General features: G+C 43.1%; 1 protein-coding gene and 1 long non-coding RNA gene across 3 annotated transcripts in view; one reads left to right on the top strand and one right to left on the bottom strand.

Moving 5' to 3' along the window:
- The window catches only part of Ptk2 (protein tyrosine kinase 2), a 265,206-nt gene extending 262,224 nt beyond the window's left edge, over nt 1-2,982 (top strand). Inside the window, exon 36 of the mRNA XM_033760874.1 lies at nt 2,767-2,982. Within this exon, the coding sequence (XP_033616765.1) occupies nt 2,767-2,967 (201 nt within the window). The 3' untranslated portion in view covers nt 2,968-2,982. The remainder of the gene's footprint in view (nt 1-2,766) is intronic.
- Nucleotides 2,852-21,041, bottom strand: LOC104872851. 2 transcript variants are annotated; one of them, XR_783289.2, is made up of 3 exons: nt 20,857-21,041; nt 11,644-11,960; nt 2,852-2,953 (listed from the first exon to the last, which is right to left on the bottom strand). It is a non-coding gene; the product is annotated as an uncharacterized LOC104872851 (long non-coding RNA). The 2 variants fall into 2 exon arrangements; XR_004516034.1 differs by lacking the exon at nt 2,852-2,953 and adding an exon at nt 6,879-7,413.
- Between the last annotated feature and the right edge of the window lie 9 nt (nt 21,042-21,050).

Genomic DNA, 21,050 nt, shown 5'->3' with positions numbered 1-21,050 from the left:
AAACACACTTTATTTCCATTTTTTATTTTCTCATATTTTTTTTCTTTTCCCTTATTACCTTTCCCCTACCCTTCCCACTTTCCCTACACCTTTAGCCCTTTTTCCTGCTATTTTATTTAATCATCTTTACATCTATCTTTATGAATGATACTGTTCTGTAGTTATTTTCAGTAGGGTATTTTCTTGTTTAGGTATCAGATTAATGTGGACATCATAAAAATAATTAGGAAGAGTTCCCACTACTGTTGTCTAGGAACAATTGGGTAAAATTAGTGTTAACCCTTAAATGTTTGGTAGAATTCTCCGGTGACACCATCTGCGCCTGAGACTGGGGGAATGGACAGCTTTGACACATTCACGCCAGAACTGTAATTTGTGTGACTCACTTCCAGGTGGCTTGAACCACTAGTGGTACATGTACAGCTGTCACATTGAGTGGCTCGTATTACTGGAGGTACAAACAAATTAATCACTTGTATTGGTCCTTTTACTAATAAAATGAATAAGCCCCCCAGTGGGACAGTTGTGTATATGCCACATTTGGTTTGAGCCAGCAGGAATGTGTTACATGAGCTCACTGTTGACATAGTGAAGGGGATACTCAAATTATTTTTTTCTAAAGACTATTGTGTGTACTACTACTAGCAACTTTTAATAGGTAAGTGCCATTGCTAGTCACATTTTCTTTGTGTTAGCACACGTTTGTAGTACAATGGGGAGTAGTAGTTCCTCATGGGGAGTTAGTACATATATGTCTTAATTCTTTGTTTTTCCTTTTCTTAAATTCCCATTCTTTCCCCTTCCCTTTAAATTATTTCACATTGAATGATCTGTAGGCTTTTTTAAAACTTTTTCCATTTGTCTGTGGTCAAACACATGGAGCTGTCCATCGTTTTCCCTTATGATGTCTGCAGGGTTTGTAGTGATGTTCCATTTAATTCCTGAAGTTTTGTTCTTCATTCCTGATAGTCACGTCTTCTCTCTCTCTTTCCTGCTTGTTAGTCTTGCTAGATGATTGTCATTTTGTTGATCTCTTCAAAGAAACTTTGTTTCATTAGTTTTTCTCATTGTTCTATTTTTAATTTCATTGATTTAGCCAGGCGTGGTAGTGCAGCTTTATAATCCCAGCACTCAGGAGGCTGGGGCAGGAGGTTATCACCATGAGTTCCAGGCCAGCCTGAACTACATAGAGAGACCTTGTCTCCAAAAAAATGATTTTTTTCTTTATTATTTTCTCTGCTCTGCTTCCTTTGGTTTCACTCTTTTTCTAGCATTTGTATATATGTTTAGATCAGAGCACCACACTTGTTAAGCACATGCTTACCACTGGGCTGCACTCTCAGCCCTACATTACTGAGATGAGAAAATTACATTAGAAACTCTTGTTCTTTTCTAATGTATGTAGTGTTATAAATTTCCTTCTCAATCGCTTCTCGGTCTTTAGGCTAAGATCAAGTATAAATTTCTCAGACTGCTTTAGCTATGTCCAAAATTTCATCTTAGTGTGTTGTATTTTCAAACATTTTGTACTGTTTCCCTTGAGACTTCCTCTTTGATTTGTGGATTATATAGAAACATAAGCTACTTCATTTCCAGGTATTTGGAGACTCCATTACCTTTCTGTTACTGAATGCCAGCTTGATTCCATCGTGCTTTGGGAAGACAGCACTGCTGAACTGTTTTAAGAACATCGCAGACATCATGCTCCTTAACCTGTGTGCTGGATTGAACAGTGACCCCCAAAAGTACACATCCCCCAGCATGTGTGTGACCTTACTTGAAAATAGGATCTTCGTAGATGTCATCACATTCAGATGAGGTCATATACTGGATAGGGTGGGCCCTGATCCCATGACTGATGCCCTTGTCAGGAAATTCTGGCGCACAGGGAGCTTACCAGGTGACGACTGAGGCAAAGACTGAGAGGAAGGACTACAGAACAAGAAAGGCCGAGGATCACCGAGCTGAACAGAGGCACTGAATAGACTCCCCCGGGGCCAGCAGACACATTGCAGATGCCTCCGTTGCAGACTTCTCACCTCTGGAACCATAAGAATAGATTGTACTCAGCCACCCAGTTTGTGATTCTTTGCTTCAGCAGTCCTAGAAGACTAGTATAAGCTTTCTACACTTCAGTATGCATCTCCTAGGAACAAGGGCACTTATTTACATAAACACAGCCTAAGTATCCCACTCATAAAGTTTAATCTTACTTCATACAGGGCTCACCCAAAATATCCTTTATAGTATTTCCCCCAAATCCAATCTTTTATGATACTTTATTTTGTAGACTTTTTTCATTATTTTATTTTGAGACTATTTCACTTAAGTTGTCCAGGTTCAGCTCCAACTTGTGATCCTCCTACCTCAGCCTCTCAAAGTGTTAAGGCTACATGTGTGCACCACCATACCTAATGATACTGTATTGTTGAGAACACAAGCCAGTAATACTAATTGGCCCTGTTTGTGTTTGCCTGAATTTTTCTCATTATCAGTTCAGGGTGACCCAAAATAGCTTAGCCCTTGGGAAGACAAGAGAGTCCTGTGTTGGGATCTCACTGGGCTCTATTCTCAGTCATTAAAGCAGTGGCTTTGAAGAGGGTAGGGCCCCATTTGTGCTTACCACTACAGTGGCACATTTATTACAATGGTTTAAACAGATCTGGTAGTCCCGCTTCCTGATGTGCCCGGCTTCACAGCCTCATGTCACTTTCATACTAGTTTCTCGTGAGCATTCTGTGACACATGCTGATGTTTGTTTCCCAGGGCGGTTCATTCCAGCAGCAGCGTGGCGACATCGATGCTTGGGCCAAGACTGGGTGGACGGTAGATGTAGATGCACCCAGACCAGCACGGGACCAAGATGCTGCCATTTGGCCATTCTTTGGGGCCCATTCTTCAAGGAGGGCAGCAGAAGGAGGAGCTGGCCTGCAGTCACGGGCAGCAGCAGCACCTGGAGGAAGATAGAGCCGTCTGGGACTTTGTCTGCATGAGTGCACAACAGTTACATGGATTCTGGTGTGGCTTCTCATGAGGCGAGGAGCTATTGCTGCCCTGGGTTCAAGCACTCATGTGAAACCTGGCACAAAGGACCTTGTGTGAGATCCTTACAAAGATTAACCAACTGGAGAATCACAAGCACATGTCACCTGGAAGAAGAAAAACCTGACTTCTGGGCAAAATGTGAGACAGCATAGGAGTTTGAGCTCCCTGCATGACAGCCCTCCCGGGGCCTTTCACAGGTTGCTTTCTGTATGAATCTTCTCTTGTCCTGACATGGCTGTTCACACACAAACATGTAAACCCCAAACAATGCCTATGTGGCAGTATTACCTAAACTCTGGTTTAAAAAAAAAAAAAAGCAATCAATTATGCGGAGTATGAAGCCCTGTTTAAAACTGGTTGATTCTACTACTACACTAATTTCGGTGTTTTGAAGAACAAATTATTTACAAAGAAAACAGAATAAACACAGGATTTTGTGTGAATTTTAATTCCTTTGAAAAGTTTTCAGGCAGATTTCTTAGTAATTAACTCAACTTAGTCCAAGACTCAAGTTAATAAAAAGTTTAGGACTAGCCAGGCGTGGTGGCATATACCAGCAATCCCAGCACTCAGGAGGCTGAGGCAGGAGGATCACAGGATCACTGTGTGTTCAAGACCAGTCTGGGCTACATAGTGAGACCCTGTCTCAAAAAACAAAAAACAAAAAAACTTTAGGACTACTGTAGGTTAAGATGAAAAACCAGTGCGATCACTGTTGGTGTGAGAGTCTATCTTCGCATTCTTACAAAAGACATTTTAAAATCTCTAAACACCATATAATTTCCAATACTTCAGCTTCTATAAGACCCTACTCTCATCCACAAGGTAAAATTTCTACAAGTCTCATCTACAGGCAGTCTTGGTTCACATTCTAGAATCAGAACAGCAGTTACAGGGGTGGAAAAGCCATATAGAGAAGCTCTGTTTAAAAATGTGGTTTGTAATTTTCTATTTTCTTCACTGCTCAGTGGCAAGGAAGGACAAGCCATGGTGAAACCTCCAGATGAACAGGTCCAATCTGCTATCTGCAGACACAGTGTAGCAGTATATCCCATTTTCATGAGTCAGAGCAGGGGCACACATTGTGCTATGACAACTTCCTGCAACCAAATTCTATTTCTGTTTGTCTGTACGTGTGTCTCACTGTATATCCCAGGCTGGTCTGGAACTTGTGCCAATCCTCCTGCCTCAGCTGGGATTACAGGTGTGTACCACCATGCGTGGCTCCAGACTATTTTACTCTAAAATGAAAAACATGGATTTGAGAGCTGCTGTCTGCCGTGGGCCCCTTCCCTAGAGGGGGAGCATACAGCCTGAATAAGCTCACCAGTACCAGCTAGGTGACCCAAAGAGAGCATGAGGTATGACTTTAAGACCATGCTTGGTGCCGAGTGTGGTGCACACCTGTAATCCCAGCACTTGGGAGGCCGATACAGGAGGATTACCTTGAGTTCAATACCAGCCTGGACTACATAGCAAGACCTCATCTCAAAAAACCAAACCAAACCAAAACAAAAATAGACCATGCAGGAGACGAGATGGTTCAAGCCCTCTCTCAGGAACCCGGTGGGCATGACAGAATATGTATTTTCCGGCCCTGGCAGGTGCTGGTGAGCAACCAGCCTGGCTACGATGAGTGACAGCCACTGCTTTACTGATCTCAGCTCAGCCTCACCCTGGCCTCTCCTCCTGTAAGATCCTTAAGACCCCTAATCACAATGTTGCCCCCACTGCCCAGTGCATATAATCTCAGACAATACCCCATTGCCTTAAGATCTCCCTGAGAGGACTAACACAGGCCCACATCCTAGTTGTGTTAAGTCTAACAGTGTCCCCACCCTGTTGCCATGTTCACATTTAAAAATCTCAACCTTGGAGAGCCATGATTTAGCTCACTGCTGTCACTGCCTGCCTCACAAGGACAAAGTCCTCCTGAGTGTGATCTCTGGTACAAAAAACAACAAAACAAAACAAAAACCTTAGCCAGGGAAGAAAACTTCTGCACTCCCACAAAATATAAGCAGCCTGATCAAGAAATCACACAATAACCATTGTTGGCGGAGCTGTGGGGAGAAAGGAACCCTTCTCCATTGTTGGTGGGAGTGCAGACTGGTGCAACCACTATGGAAATCAATATGGAGATACCTCAAAGAGCTTGGACTGGAGGTTCCATTTGATGCAGCCATCCCTCTGCTGGGTATCTTTCCAAAAGAACTAAAAGAATCATATCACAGTGATGTATGCTCACCCATGTTTATAGTGGCACAGTTTGTAATAGCTAAATCTTGGAAACAGCCCATTTGCCCATCTGTTGGAAACTGGATAAAGAAGATGTGGTTTTTCTATAAAATGGAATATTACTCAGCCATAAAGAACGAGAAAATAGATTCATTCATAGGAAAATGGATACATATTGAAGATATACTCCTAAGTGAAATAAATAAGTCACACATGTGTAAATACCGAATAGTTTCCCTGGTGTGAATAATCTGCAACAATGCATAAGATTCTAATAAGATTACTGACATTTAGAAATGGGAAGAAAGGAGCTAAAGGTGTAGGGAAGGTGGGATGGGTGGGGGAAGAGTAAAAAGGGAAAAGAAAAAAATGTGAGAGAATGAAAAGATGAAAATAAAGTGTTTGTAGATGGGGAGGGGAGGAGGGGGTGAAGGGAGGGCAGAGGTAAGGGGAAAAAATGAGAATCAAAACTTGTCATGTAGAGGTACAAGATCCCAACAATGAATGTAACTGTACTGTATCCCTAAAATGTACCAATAAACTCAATTAAAGCTGAAAAAAAAATATATATATATATAAGCAGCCTGGAGGAGATGGGAGCAAAGCCAGAGCATAGATTAAAAGAAAAACAAAACAAAAAACAAAAAAAACACCAAATGCCCAAACCAGCCTTTTCCATGTATTTAGGCAATTCTCTCCATCTCAGTCCTTATCCCAGTTGGCATGACATTAGATAGAGAAAACACCTTCAGAGTCAACCTGTGATGGTTCAATAACTCTGAAGTGTAACTGGAGTATTTCTGGTACCATCACAATTCTTTTTCCCAGTACTGGGGATTGAACTTAGGACCTTGTGCTTGCAAGGCAGGCACAGTGCCACTGAGCTAAATCCCCTGCCTAGAACCATCGCATTTTTTCATATTAATAACATATGTTTATTATTACGTATCCATCAATGCAGCTTTCAATACCACTTGAAACATGCATATCATCCTAGAGGCAGTCCATTTTCCAGTGCTTATTTGATACACATTACTGCAAAGCCATTATAAATTACTGAGGAGGTATTTGGTTAAAAAAATTAACAATAAATCATTGTGCCCATATAAATAAACTCCTGTTACATAACAAAAGTTTAACAGTATTTATCTGTTAATTCCTGTGTTAACTGGAAAACGGATGTATTGACATACTTTTCTTTTTATATTGGTGCAACCTTGTCTAATTTTTGCAAATAGTTTTATAAAACATTATTATAGCAGGTAGTTTGATAAAAAGATTGTACTCAATTTATGAAAGTCCAACAAACCTCTAAATATTTTAAATTAAATCAATTATCAATGAAAACACCCACTGACACATACAATTTTTTGAAAAACCCCCCGTTTTTGTGAAAAAAATACTGCTTTTTTTTGGCAATTTCTATACTTAATCATGGCAGTAAAATAATTCTCTCAAGTGAAGGCACCAAAAGGGCAATGCAACTCCCACTGAAAGTGTTCTAAGAATAATTTTTATTTCAAATAGTGCATACATTTCTTATATGTTTGTTAACTTAATGTTTTTATCACTTAAAACCACAAAGAAATACATTATACAATTACAGAAATGATGTACCCCACAAAATGCTTTTAAACTGGTTCTTTTTTTTTTCTTTTCTTTTCTTTTTTTTTTTTACAGTTAACTCCTAACGTCTCTAGTAGTAAAATAACTCATTATGCCTTGGCAAAAATGCATAGATTAAATGTAATTTTTGTCTTCTTCCATTTCCCAATCTACCAATCTGCTGAGACATATACAGTATTTTGTACAGCATAATAAATATAATTTCTCCAGCAAGTCCACCATGGGTAATCAATAAAAAGGTAAATTCTACAGTGAGAGCACTGAAGTAGGAACCATCACATTTTTTAAAGCCATGGGTTAAAAACCATTCAAGCTCAGGTCCAACTATCTGTATTGTACTGGGTAGGCATTAAGTAATAAAGTAGGTAAAACTGGTCCTCTTAAATAATTTTAAGAAATGTTCTAATCTGAGTCAATCACCATCTGATTTTTTGTTTTGTATGTTGTCCAGCTGGTAAGCCCTCAGTTTATTCCACCTTATTCCATGCTTAGTATTTTCCATCCCTAGGAGCAAAAGGTAGAATTGATGGGTGAGCAGCCAGAGTGACTTCTGTCTGATTTTTGTACTGGCTTCTCATTTAATAAATCCCCACATCCAGAAATACCCATTGTACACACATGCACGTGTTTACCAAATGACCACGGTGCCTTCCCTCACACAAGCAACATGTTACACTAGGTACACATCATATCATATCATTATAAATTTTCAGGGTGTATTGATTTTTTTCTTCCTGCAACATATAAAGTAAAATAGATACATTTATTATATCTTTATCATTTAAACCTTGACTGCTTTTAGAATTCTTTGGTTTCATGTGCTTGTTTTTTGAGACAGGACCATAAGGTAGTCCAGGCTGGCCTTGAATTCACAGTGATCCTCCTGCCTCAGCCTCCTGAGTGCCCAGATTACAGGTGTGCACCACCACTTTGAATTCTTACAAAGTGGTTTCCTTAGTTTATCTCTCAGTAGATTCTATAATACTACTGGAAATGGCACCTTATTTGAATTGAAACACGGAATCCTCTTCTGGGGAAAGTCTCCTTAGGGACACTGTGACAAGAGCTGGCTCTGCAAATCAGACCGAAGTCTGTGATTTCACATAAACTGAATAAGCTAAAGCCACAACTCTAAGAGTTTGACCAAAATGTGTTTAAGAAAGTAGTGATTTTTAAAATTCATTTTATTGGCAAAGGTGTAAATGTACTCTTTTTATGTCTCCAACAATTTCTGAATACTCGAGGTTAAACTCAGTACCTCTAAATGAGTGTAGGTAATAATAGCCTTGGAAGAGTCAGTTTCAAAATGGAAGCAAATGTACATACAGTGAAATGAGTTTTAATAAATATTTACACCTCTATAGCCACCAAACTGATATAGTGCATTTCCAAGAAATTGCCACACCCATAGCACACACAGTTCTGATTTATATCATTATTGATTAGTACTGGCCTATTCTCTAATTCATACAATTGAGGCACACAGTGTGTACTTTTTGTATCTGGCTCCTTCTTAATGCTTTTGAGATGCATCCCTGTTATTGTGTTCATTTTTTTTTAAGACAAGGTCTTGCTTGGTAATTCAGGCTGGCCTTGAACTCACTGTGTAGCCCAGGCTGGCTAGTGGCAATCCTCCTGCCTCAGCCTCCTAAGTGATAGGATTACAGGCATGAGCCACCACACCTGGCATGTTTATCATTTTGTAAAATTGCTGATTGATACCCCTATGTGTATATACACTATTTATGGTATCCATTCTCTCGCTCACAGACATCTGTCAGGATACTTTCCACCGTGAGGTTTAGTGAGTAAAGGGGCCATAAATGTATGTCCACAAGGTTTTTGACGATATTCCTTTCACTTCTGTTGAGTAAATCACTGAAGTGGGATTGTTAGGTCATAGGGTAATTGTATGCTTACTTTGTTAGAAACTAGCAGTTTTCCCCAATGTATGAGCCTCACAGGTGCTGCATACCCTCTCAGGTAATGGTACTGCTTCTTATTAGCTATTCTAGAATGATTGTGAAGTGGTATTTTATGGGTTGTAATTTGCATTTCCCTGGTAACAAATAATGTAATTTGTGTGTTAAATGTCTATTCAAGTCTTTTACCTGTTGTTTTTTATTTGTTTGTTTGTTTTGTTTTGGGTACCAGGGATGAAACTCAGGACCTTGAACTTGTGAGGCAGGCAGCTAAATCCCTGGCTTCCTTTTGCCTATTTTAAAAAATTGAATTATTTACTTTTTATTATTGATTTGTAGTATTATTTTATATATTCTGGATACAAGGCCTTTGCCCACTATGTATCACAAATATTTTTTCTCAGTCTGTAGCTTGTCTTCATATTTTTCTGCTGTATTGTCTGGTGACTAGTAGTTCTTAGTTTTGAGGAAGTTCTTTATACTTTCAGTACTTGGGAATTGTATTTAGAGGTGGGCACTATTCCACTATTCCACTATACCACTGAGCTACATCCCCAGCTCTTTTTATTTATTTATTTTTATTTTGAGACAAGGTCTTGCTAAGTTGCCCAGGTTGAGTTTGAACTTGCAACCCTCCCACCTCAGCCTTCCAACTAGCTAGGATTACAGGTATGCACCACCACCCACAGCTGAAAACTTTATAGTATACATTTTATTTTTAAATCTATGATTTATCTTGGGAAAATAGTGATTGTTTTGTTTTGGTACTGGGGATCGAACTCAGGACCTTGCACTTGCGAGGCAGGCACAGTGCCACTGAGCCAAATCCCTAGCAAATCTATGATTTATCTTCAAGTAATCTGTGTGAAGAAAGATGGACGTTGAAGTTCATTGTTTTCCATATGAATGCTTAATTCTTGCAGCGCTATTTATTGAAAACATTGCAGCACTGGGGATTTAGCTCAGTGGTTCCAGCGCCTGCCTCACAAGCACAAGGACCTGAGTTCGATCCCCAGTACCAAAAAAGAAAAAAAGAAAACATGTTGGGCTTGGTAGTCCTAGCACTCAGGTGGATGGAGCAGAAAGATTGCCACCAGTTTGAGGACAGCCTGGGCTACAAAACTCAAGACCAGCCTGAACTGCATAGCAAGATCCTGTATCAAAAAACGAAGAGGCTGGGAATTTAGCTCAGTGGTGCGGCCACCTGCCTCACAAGTGCAAGGTCCTGAGTTTGATCTCTGCTTTAAAAGAAAGAAAGAAAGTGAGAAAGAAAGAAAAGAACTTCCTTTCTCTATTTTATTGCCCTGGTAGCTTGGTTAAAAATCAATTGACCTTGAACAAGGTCAACCACCTCATTCAAATTTATTGTGGTAAAAGACACATTGACATTAATCCTCCTCAAAATATTCACCCTCACTTTGAACACACTTTTCCCATCATTCTTGCCACTTCCTGAGGAAGTTCTGGAATCATCTTTCATGAGTGCCTTTTCAAAATGTGATAAAAAATAGAGTGAATGCTGTTGCCAAGTATCATCGAACTTGGCTCCTAAAACATAATTGTGTGTCATCTGCCTTATTTTCTGGATCTGGCACCATGCAACTTCTGGCTCTTCCCTAAAGTCAGTGTGAACATGAAAAGCAAGCATTTTCAGTCAGAACATTGTGGCAGCTATAATAGAGCAAGAGGACTTCCGGAACTGCTTTAGAAAATAGCAAGAATGATGGGACAAGTGTGTATTCTTAGGGCCTTAATGGCAATGTGCCTTTTACTAAAATGAATTTTTAAAATTTAAACATTTACCATATTTTAATCTTACCTCCTGTGTGTAGATGCATTTTTAGACCTGCTACTCTCTTTCACTTATCTGTCCATTCCTGTATCTATTTCATACCATCCTGATTACTGTAGCTTCGTAATCAGTTGTGAAATGAACTTCCCAGTTTCGGGGCTGCAGGATGGCTCAGTGGCAAGCACTTGCCTACTATGTCAGAGGGAGGTCTTGGGTTTGATCCTCACCACTATCCCCCAAAAAAAAGTTTAAAAAGAAAAAAATAAATCAGCTGGACACAGGAGCAGGAGAATCACAGGTTGGGGGCCCACCTGGGCAAGTTAGTGAGACTCTGTCTCAAAATTCAGAAAACTGAGGGCTGGGGATTTAGCTCTGGTTGATAGCCTGCCTTGCAAGTACAAGGACCCGAGTTCAATCCCCAGTACCCCCCACAAAAAAAAACTTTCTTTTCAGAAAAGTGGGGGTAGGGGGCTGAGCATTTACTTAACACTCCCTGGGCTCACTCCCCAGTAAGCATGCAAGAAAATGAACTTGTCAAGTCTCCATTGTTTTAAAAAGCCAGTCAGTTTCTGAGCCAGTGAGCCTCTGCTTGTCACAACACTCCACACCTGGGAAGTAGCTAATGGGTAGCTCTCAGGGGTGGCCACAACCCAGCTGGACTTGGCCCTGAGGTCACCTGGGCCAGGCTGAGGCAGCAGCAACAGGGAGGATGGTTTCTATCAATGCCCTGGATAGGGACCAAGCCTCAGTCCAGACTGATCAACCATACTTGGGGACCTGAGGATGCCCTGTGGTCCTTAGCCTGTCACATGGGTAAGCTCAGCACTAAAAAATAAGAAATAAACTGCTCCCTGGGAGAGGGCATGATTGCTTCTGGACAGTAGTCCAATCTACCACAGCTCGCAGATGGCTACACCCAATGAGGATCACAAAGATGTTTTTGAAAGCCAGGGATTTCTGGTTCTTGACTTCTGAAACCATGTAGGTGGGATTCCTGGGCTGCTAACTACAGACCCTTACCTGCCATTGTTGGTAGGAGAGGACCTGTGGGGTTGGCCCTAAGGCTCAGAATCCAGCAACATCTGCAACAGAATTCCTTCCCACTTCCACCTGCCACTTTGTCTCGCCACTGATGTCACAAATGTAGGAAACAGGGACAGCATTCATGCAAAGCCCTGTCTCCACCCAGTCATGCATCATCTGGCTCTTCCCTGGGTCTGAGAACTAAGAGAGAAAGAGAGGCCGGCTCTTTTCTTCTGAAAAGATGCCCTTGCAGGGCTGCGGGTACAGATCAGTGGTACGGCACATGCCCAGCATGGTCCAGTTGAATCCCAGCACTACAAAATAAAAAGAAGAGGAACAAAGAGAAAGAAATATGTTTCCAACAGAACTATACTTTTTATGGTTAATCATTATTACCCAAAATGTGTAATATATCACTCGTGTACTGATAATCGTATGATAAGCAAATAGGAATTTTTTCTAATACTTGGAGCTTTGGAGAATTTGAGATTTCAATTTATATATACTATTGTTTGTTTTTACAGTCCTGGGGATTGAATCTGGAGCCTTGCTCATGCTAGGCATGTGTATTGCCACCCAGCTATATCTCCAGCCCTCATATATATACATTTTATTGTAGAGAGCTATGTAATCAATGAGACTTGCAGGTGTAAAGATGTTACCTGAGGATAAACACTTGTGGAAGAGTTAAAATGTGAGTATGGGTTCCACAAGTATAAAATATTGCACACATTAAAGAGGAGGAGGAGCCTGGGCTGTTTGAAAGGATTACGTGGGACATCAAACTGATGTGGTATTTATATTCCATCTGGTTACACTGTTTAAAGTGATATGACAGTTTTACTTTTTCAGTGTCAATATTTACAATATGCCAGAAGTGGTATTCTTTGTAACTATTTAAACTTATGTAATATTTTAGGTGTCAACTTAATGTGTGAGGGGAGTAAGAATTTTTCATTTCATAGAAGGTTTATGAACAAAACTGTTCCAAGACTACCGATGCCAAGTGCATTGAGTGGCTCTCAGTCGGCGGGACCCAGAGACCTACCATGCTGAGCCCAGTCCACCTGGTGGCAAGGAGCCAGTGGCACATGTGGACCTAGCTACTGGGTTCAGCATACGTTGTGTGATCCCCCTGCCTCAGTTTCCCATCTGTAGGATGAGGACGAATAGGCACCCAGGCCAGCAGAAGCTCACTACACCTACATTTACTAACCGTGACCAAACATGTCTCTTGATAGGGAGTGCCAGTTCAGGTGGGCTGTGGGCTTGTCCCTCTCTGGGAATCACTCAGCCTACTTTTGTGACAAGCTCTGAGCAGGACTCTTCTCTTGTCAATGAGAGTCTGGTAAGTGCCTCAGTCCATTTGGGCTGGGGTCACAGATGCCACAGAATGGGTGGCTAAAAGCAACTGAAAATGGGCCTGCCAGGCAAAGTGGTACGTATCCATGGTTCCAGATACTCAGGAGTCTGAGGTAGGAAGATCACCTGATTCCAGGATTTTGAGAAGACCCTGACCCCGGAAGGAAAGGAAGGGGAAGAAAGGGGAGGGGAGGGGAGGGGAGGACAGATGGCACCTGCTGGCTGTGTCCTTGCTTGGTGGATCTTGTGGGCCTCTTTCATCGGGGCACTAGTCCCATTGACAGAGGCTCTGCCCTCATGACCTAATCATCTCCCAAAGGCCCCCCATCATCTTGGGGGACAGGTCTCCCACATATGAACTTGGGGGTACACACAGAGGTTTGAAACAGTGACCCCACCACCTGTCTTACCAATTACAGTGCTGTGATGTGACCATACAGAGACCAGATGCTCCTTCATCTAATGGGCCTTTTCTGTTTATGGGGCAATGGGGAAGACAGGATCCCAGAACAGAGGAATTGGGTGAGTGTTGGGCCCCAATTTACAGTGTCCACTGGCCTGTGAGGTCCCTGTAATTCCAGTTCTAATGAGGAGATCCCAATCCCCCCAGTGAATGGGGGATCCAGCACATGCCTCTTCCGGGAAGGGAGGCAGTCCACCCTGCCAGGATGCGGGGCTGGGCGCAGGCACCAAGCACAGTGGAAGCAGTCCCTCTTCCCACTGCATACTGCTCCAAAGGGGACACGGGCTCCCAGTGGAGCTGATAAGGGACAGTCTCAGGGTCAAACTGAGATCTCTAAAGCTGCCATCCTCATTGGCCTTCCCTCAGTAACTCTGCTCCAGGCTAGGGGTACAGTGAGGACAAGGGACATGGGCTGGATGGCGGGGCCCACAGTGGCACTCCAAGCCATATGGGAATGTTTTAAGAGACAAGGCCACACAGTCTGTCTTAACCCTACAGGTGAAAGGGTGACAGAGTGACACCATCAAATGTCCTTTGGAGACTGGATATGGGGTGGGGCCCCGTGGGTACCGATGTCAGCAATGGGCAGGAGGTGATGAGGAGGGGTGTGTGGGAGGCAGAAGTGGACACAGCAATAGAGTTAGAGCAATAGAAGGGTGTGAGCCGTGTGCGTGTGTGTGTGTGTGTGTGTGTGTGTGTGTGACAGAGACAGATGTGCTGCCACAGGCCATTCAGATGTTCCCTCCTGACACTGTAGAACCTCCCCAGCTCGTGGCTCCCACGACTGTGATAAAAATACCAACTTCCCTGAGTCCTAATGAGCCCAGCACCCTTCCACATGTACACTGATCATTCCAGTTTTTCTCTGAAGTGTCTATTCAAGGGTTATATCTATTTTTCTATTGGATTATCATTTTTCTTCCTTAAAGAAATGAAACTTTCTAGAAGAAAAAAATGGAAACAAAGCTTTTGCCCCATAATCAGAAAAGGGAGGGGAGGGGGCTTTGAGGAGGGGAAAGGGGGAAAATAAAATAAATTTTATTAACGGAAAAGGAAATTTTCTTATATATTCCAGGTGAGTTTCTGTTTAGTACTGGCTATGCGTAGGGTACACATATTTTCTCTGATTCTGTGGCTGTTTTCCACTTGTGTGTGAGTGAGAATGTGAGTGTGATACTGGAGAGAACACTTAGGGATGCTGTACTAAGGAGCTACACCTCCAAACCTTTTTATTGCTTTATTTTGAGACCAGGTCTCAATATCAGGCTGGTCTCAAACTCTCCATCCTCATGCCTCAGCCTCCCAAGTAGCTAGAATTACAGGTGAGTACTATGGTACCCAGCAGTTTTCTACTCTTGCTGTGTGTATGTGTGGCAGGGGTACTGGGAATTGAGACCCCGTCTTCCTACTGAACTACAACCCCAGCCCCTTTTTTGTGTTTTGTCTTTCTTTCCTTTTCTCCCTTCTCTTCCCTTTCCCTTATCCCTTCCCTTCCCCTTCTTTCCTTCCATTCTCCCTTCCTTCCTTCCTTCCTTCCTTCCTTCCTTCCTTTCTTCTTCCTGTACTAGAGAGTGAACCCAGAGCCTTTGCACTAAGCCACATCCCCAGTCCTTTTTTTATTTTTTCATTTGAGACAGGGTCTAAGTCACTAAATTGCCTAGGCTGGACTCAAACTTGGGAACCGCCTACCTCAGCCTCCCAGAGTGCTGGGGTTGCATGTGTAACAACCCAATTTCTCTCTTTTTATGCTTTTTCTTAAAACTATATCAGAGGGTCATTAATCCTCTGACTGCTTAGAAAGGAGGACAGTGAGGGCTAAAGAAAGACAATAGAGACTTGCATCATGGGGATCTGGGAGGTCGGTGCTTCAGGGTGGGCAAAGACAAAGACACTCCAGCTTGCCACTATTTATTGGGTTCACACAATAATCGGAGGGAGCATTGGGTGACTCAGAGGGCCATGGTACATGAGAGGAGCCAAGCATTCTTAGAATAGTAGGAGAGAGGGATTAAGCTGATGAGGAATTTGTCCCTTACCAAGTGAAACACCTCTCTCTTTTTCTCTCTCTCTTCATTACCACTTGGTTCTCAACCAGGATGTCTTCAGCTGATGTACTCTTGCCCTTGAGCATAATTTAATTATGACATGATCCCACAATTTTTTTTTTGTTTATTTTTTGAGACAGGTTCTCACTATGTAGTTAAGACTGAACTGGAACTCACTATATAGGTCTGGTCTCGAACTCACAGCGATCCTCCTGCCTCAGCCTCCCGAATGCTGGGATTACAGGCACGCACCACCACGCCTGACATCCCCCCAAATTTTATGTAGAATGGCTCTTGACATATTTACACTGAAGATTTTGAATACATACAGAAACAGAACAGTGCAATGAGCCCCTATGTGTCCATTGCTGGCCTTTCATGAGCACCTCCCTCTCCTTACTTTGAAGCAAATTCCATTACAACTTCTCAGTGTTTGAAAATATTTCAGAATGATTCTCTAAAAGAGAAAGATCCCTTTTCGTCTTGAGATAATCAAAACACCATTATCACAAGATCATGGTTTGAGAGACAGAGTCTCACTATGTAGTTCAGGCTGGCCTTGAATTCACTGTGTTACCTAGGCTGGCCTCACACTCCCGGTGATCTTCCTGCCTCAGCCTCCCAAGTTCTGGCGTTACAGGCATCTGCCACCACACCCGGCTTTATGGTATCTTTTGAGGAAAAGAAAAAACATTCCCAATTCAATGAAAAAAATTTTTTGTGGTAGTGGGGATAAAACCCAAGACCTTGTGAATACTAGGCAAGTGTGGTATTGCTGAGCTAAATCCTCAGTCCCATTTATTTTATTTATTCATTGATTTATTTATGCATGTTCATAAAATAGAATTGTGAGGCTCATTTTGGTAAACTGGTATATGCATTTAACATATCTTGGTGTCTTAATTACTTTTCTCTCATTGCTGAGACAGAATACCCAACACCCAAAGTTAAGGGGGACAGGTGCATATGGCTCACAGTTCATACAGGTTTCAGTCCATAATCAGCTGGTTCCAAGGCAGTGTGGCAGAGGGGCAACAGTTCATGGCAGCAAAAGATATCAAAAGCAACAGGAGACCTCAATAGCATCTTTTGGCTATTCCATCTAGACTACTGGGATTAGGGTGGTGCCAAACCAATCACCACATGTAGTGGTTTAGTAATCACATGTCCTTAATCACAGCATCACCCAGGCAGATTCAGCCACCTCTGAAAAGGAAAGTCCTACCTCATCCACATGAGGCTTTGAGGGGACACATACCATGAGCCATAATGTATACTGACTTTAATTCTTTCAGGAATATACCCAGAAATGGTATACCTGGATCAAATGACATTTCTGTTTTGTTTTTTGAGATCAGGTCTCATTAAATTACCCAGACCAGCCTTAAACTTGTGATTCTCTTACCTCAGTTTACTGAGTACCTCAGATTACAAGTGTGTGCCCCAAGCCTGGCATATAATTTTCTAGTAAACCATTTTTTGTAGCAAATTCAAACGAGTACTTTGCCATATCCTCTGGTCCGCTATGCTGCTGGGACTGAACCCGTGGCCTCAAACATGACAGGCAATTGCTCTACCACTGACCTCCACCACGCCCCCTTGGTCAAGGTAGCATTATTTGTTTGTCTTAAGAAATTTGAGCTGGGTGAGGTGGTACATACCTGTGATCTCAGCACTTAGAAGGCTGAGGCAGGAAGATCACAAAGTTTAAGGCCGGCCCTGGACTACATAGTGAGACTGTCACAAAACAAAATGAAAATCAAGCAAGGAGGAGGTTATCAGATTTTCTAATGTAAATGAAAATAAATAGACTGGCCTGCAAACAAAATAAAACAAAGCTGGGCATAGTGGCACACTCCTATAATTCTGGCACATGGGAGGATGAGGCAAGAACATTGCTGCAAGTTCGAAGCCAGCCTGGATTACATAGCAAGTTCATGGTCAGCCTGAACTGCCTGGCAAAATTCTGTCTCCTCCCCGACAAAAAAAAATCCACAGAAAGAAAATAAAAGAATCCAATCTACATCCCCCAGCCAAGTGCTTTTGAAAGTTAAATTTATTTAGTTATTTATTGCAGATTCATATGCAGGTAGAAGGAATAATAGAGAGTCTGGGTACCCTTTACCGGCTGTTCCCTAGCAGTAACATCTTGTAAAACTGTGGTACAACAGCACAAAAAGGAGAGTGACATCCACACAACTGAGTACAGAACTTACCACACAAAAGGGTGGGGGATGTAGCTCAGTGGTAGTGTTTGCCTGGTATACTTGAGGCCCTGGCTTCAATCTTTAGCACTCTAAGAAAAAATAAAATCACAAAGAACTCACTACACCACAAGAATTTCTGAACATGGCCCTTCTGTGGCCATCCCTACTTCCCTCCTACTTATCCCTTAATCCCTGATCTGTCCTCTCCACTTCTGTAACTTGGACAGTTTGAGTATGTTACATAAATGAAACCACACAGTATGGGACCTTTTAGGGTTGATGTTTTTCACCCTGCATAATGTTCTCAAGCTTCAACCAAGCAGTGGTGTGCTCAGTGGTTCACCCTTTCTGTTGCATCACTGTTCATTTCATCCACTGAAGGACATCCATTTGTGTCCTGTTTAGGCATGTGACAAAAATGTTGCTATAAACATTCAAATACAGATTTGTGCATAAACAAAATCATCACTGATGGGGATAAATGTCCAGCATTACAGCGGCCAGATCATGCAGTAGCTGCATCATTGGTTTTCTGCAAAACACGTTCTTAGTGGCTGTAGGGACATCCCACCAGCAGTGTGTGAACCGTTCTGTTTCTCCACAGCTTCTTCCCAACATTGGGTGCTGTCACTACTTTTTATTTTAGCCATTCTGATAGCTGATAGGTATGTATTATTCTCTCATTGTGGTTTTAATTTGCATTTCCCTGTCAGTCAGTTATGATGAGCATCTTGTTTTGCTTTTGTGCTACTGGGGATTGAACCCATGGCTTTTGCACTGAGTTACATCTTCAGCACTCCCCCCTTTGAATCAGGGTATGGTTAAGTCACTAAATTGCCCACGTTGGGCTTGAACTTGTGATCCTCTTGCTTCTGTTTCCTAGAGTGAAGGGATTACTGGTGCATGCCACCATGTCCATTTTTGTTGGCCAACTTCTCATGTGCTCTCACCATTAGTTCATATTATTTTGTGGGTTTGTTTTGGTTAGGTTTGTGAGACAGGGTCTCACTGCGTATTTCAGGCTGGCCTCCAACACATGGCAAACCTCCTGCTTCAGCCTCCCAAGTGCTGGGATTACAGGCATGCACCACCATGACCAGTTTATTAATAGTATTTGGAGGTAGGGTATTTGGGAGGTAATTAGAATCACTGAGGCCATGAGGGTGGGGGTCTGTGTTTGCACTAGTGGCTTTATAAGAGGAGGAAGAGAGACCCATGGGCAACCCCATGCTGGATGAGGTGGGGATGGGATGGAGGAGCAGTGCCTGCAGGACTGGAGGGATTCTGGCTGCGTCTCCAGAGGACTCAATCACACAGAGCAAATGGAGTCATGGACAGTGGGGACGGGAAGGCAGTGGAGGAGGGTGATTCAGGAGTCTGTGTGGATGGCAAATCTGTTAGATCTGGTGGTGGGGGCAGTGAGAAGACCAACAGGTTGGGAGGAGAGAAGTTGAATGTCCTTGGTTTGGGGCATAGGTCTGGAGCTCTCTGGAGGGGTGTGAACTGGGACTGCCCAAGGGGCTGGTACTGGGAAAAGACAGGTTTATCTAGAAAAAGGGCAGGCAACGGAACACCCCGTGTCCCAGCCTGTAGAGGCAGGACCTGAACCTAGTAACTGTTTGTGCTACCCAGTCTCTGGGTTAGAGGACAAGAACAGACTGCAATAGTGACACTCCACCAGCAGGGGGCCTCAGTGTCCGCGCTCAGCAGAGAAGAGACACAGTGAAGTGTTTAAGAGACTCTAGCCTGGCAACAAAGTTTCCCAGAGCCTGGCTTCCCCTTACAGAGCCTCCCCACACACACCTTCGTGTTAGTAGCGGCAGCGGAGCAGTTAGGCTTCTGAGAGGTTTAGGGCAGAAGCCAGTTTTGTAGGTGTTTGAGGAGAAAGAGGCAGAACAGTGCAGATCTGGGAGTTGGGAAAGTTTTGTGAGGTTGCACCGTTCAGACAGGAGCGTGATAATCTTGCTCATTTAAAGATTATTGAGCAATATAGCAAAGAAAAGTACATAAAATGTCAAAGTGCAGCTTAAGGGATGGCTGCAGAAGGACCAGACAGATTACTGGAACACAATGGCATGCCAACACCCCCCAGGCCCTGCTCTGTGCCAGTCCTGCCCGGCAATCTGATGCTTATGCTAACCACCTTCTTGCTGTTCAGCCAACTTTTACTACTTTATAATATTTCCCCAAATAATGTCATTTGACCTTGCCTGCTTTGGAACTTGTATGAACGGAGTCACCCATAGGCTGGTGGCTTCTCTTTGCTGAGATCTACCTACACTGCTACACGTGGCTGCGGGACAGCACTTTCGCAGTGATTCCACCCTGCAACACACCGTGCCCCAGTTCTCCTCGGGTGGCTGATGGGTGCCCCAGCGGTACCCAGGCCTGGCTGTGATGCAGCATTCTACCCATTTCCACCCAGGCTTCCTAATGCTCAGAAATACATTTGGGACAACTCATTTTTGTTGGGGTTTTTTTAGTACTGGGGACAGAACCCAGGATCTCATGCATGCTAGGCTCTATTCTCAGCCCCTTTAAATCATTTTTTTTCCTCATTGAGTTTACTGGTACATTTTAGGAATACAGTACAGTTACATTCATTATTGGGATCCCTTTAAATCATTTGGAGACAGGGTCTTCCTAAGTTGCCCAGGCTGGCCTCAAACTTGTCATCCTCCTGCCTCGGCCTCCCAAGTAAGTAGCTGACAGGTGTATAGATGTCACCACCACATCAGGCTATAGGGACCCGTTTATGTCAACCACTTGGTGAAGACACAAAGACTTCTTTTGTGTTTGCAGGGAGTGCTGGTTTTCCTACCTTATTTAGGGCTATTCTTGGGGACTGCTAAGCACAAATACCCTCTGGCTTCCCCCAGAAGTCTCCCAAAACAGTTGGGTTCAAGGAACCTGAAGGCCAGGAGGATTTGCGCAGGAGGGAGAACATTACAGCAACAAGTGTGTGTGTGTGTGTGTGTGTGTGTGTGTGTGTGTGTGTAGGTGCACAGACGAACATGGGAATGGGGCACGGCTAGACGGGGCACCCCGGAGTGTAGGGAGTGGGGCGCCTCTGACCGCAGGTAGGTTCCGTTATCTGACCCTCGACCACTGCTAAAATGTGCCAAAAACTTACTTTACTTTTTAAGTGATTTACAGCGATTACGTGGGTTCTTCGGCCGCGCCGGGAGGTGGCGGTGTGATCGTGTGCGAAGGCCGGGCAGTGTTCAAGTTCAAGCTCCGGGTCGGGAGGGAGCTTCCCGGCATTTGTGGCTCGCTAATAACTTAAAGAAGGCGCCAGGCCGAGGCCCGCACGCCCATCCGAGCGCG

The sequence above is a fragment of the Fukomys damarensis genome, unplaced genomic scaffold, assembly GCF_012274545.1.
Source record: "Fukomys damarensis isolate Sample0158 unplaced genomic scaffold, DMR_v1.0_HiC HiC_scaffold_5, whole genome shotgun sequence".
Taxonomy (NCBI): Eukaryota; Metazoa; Chordata; class Mammalia; order Rodentia; family Bathyergidae; genus Fukomys; species Fukomys damarensis.
Note: the sequence above shows the minus strand (reverse complement) of the source record. Positions and strands in the feature narration are given on the sequence as shown.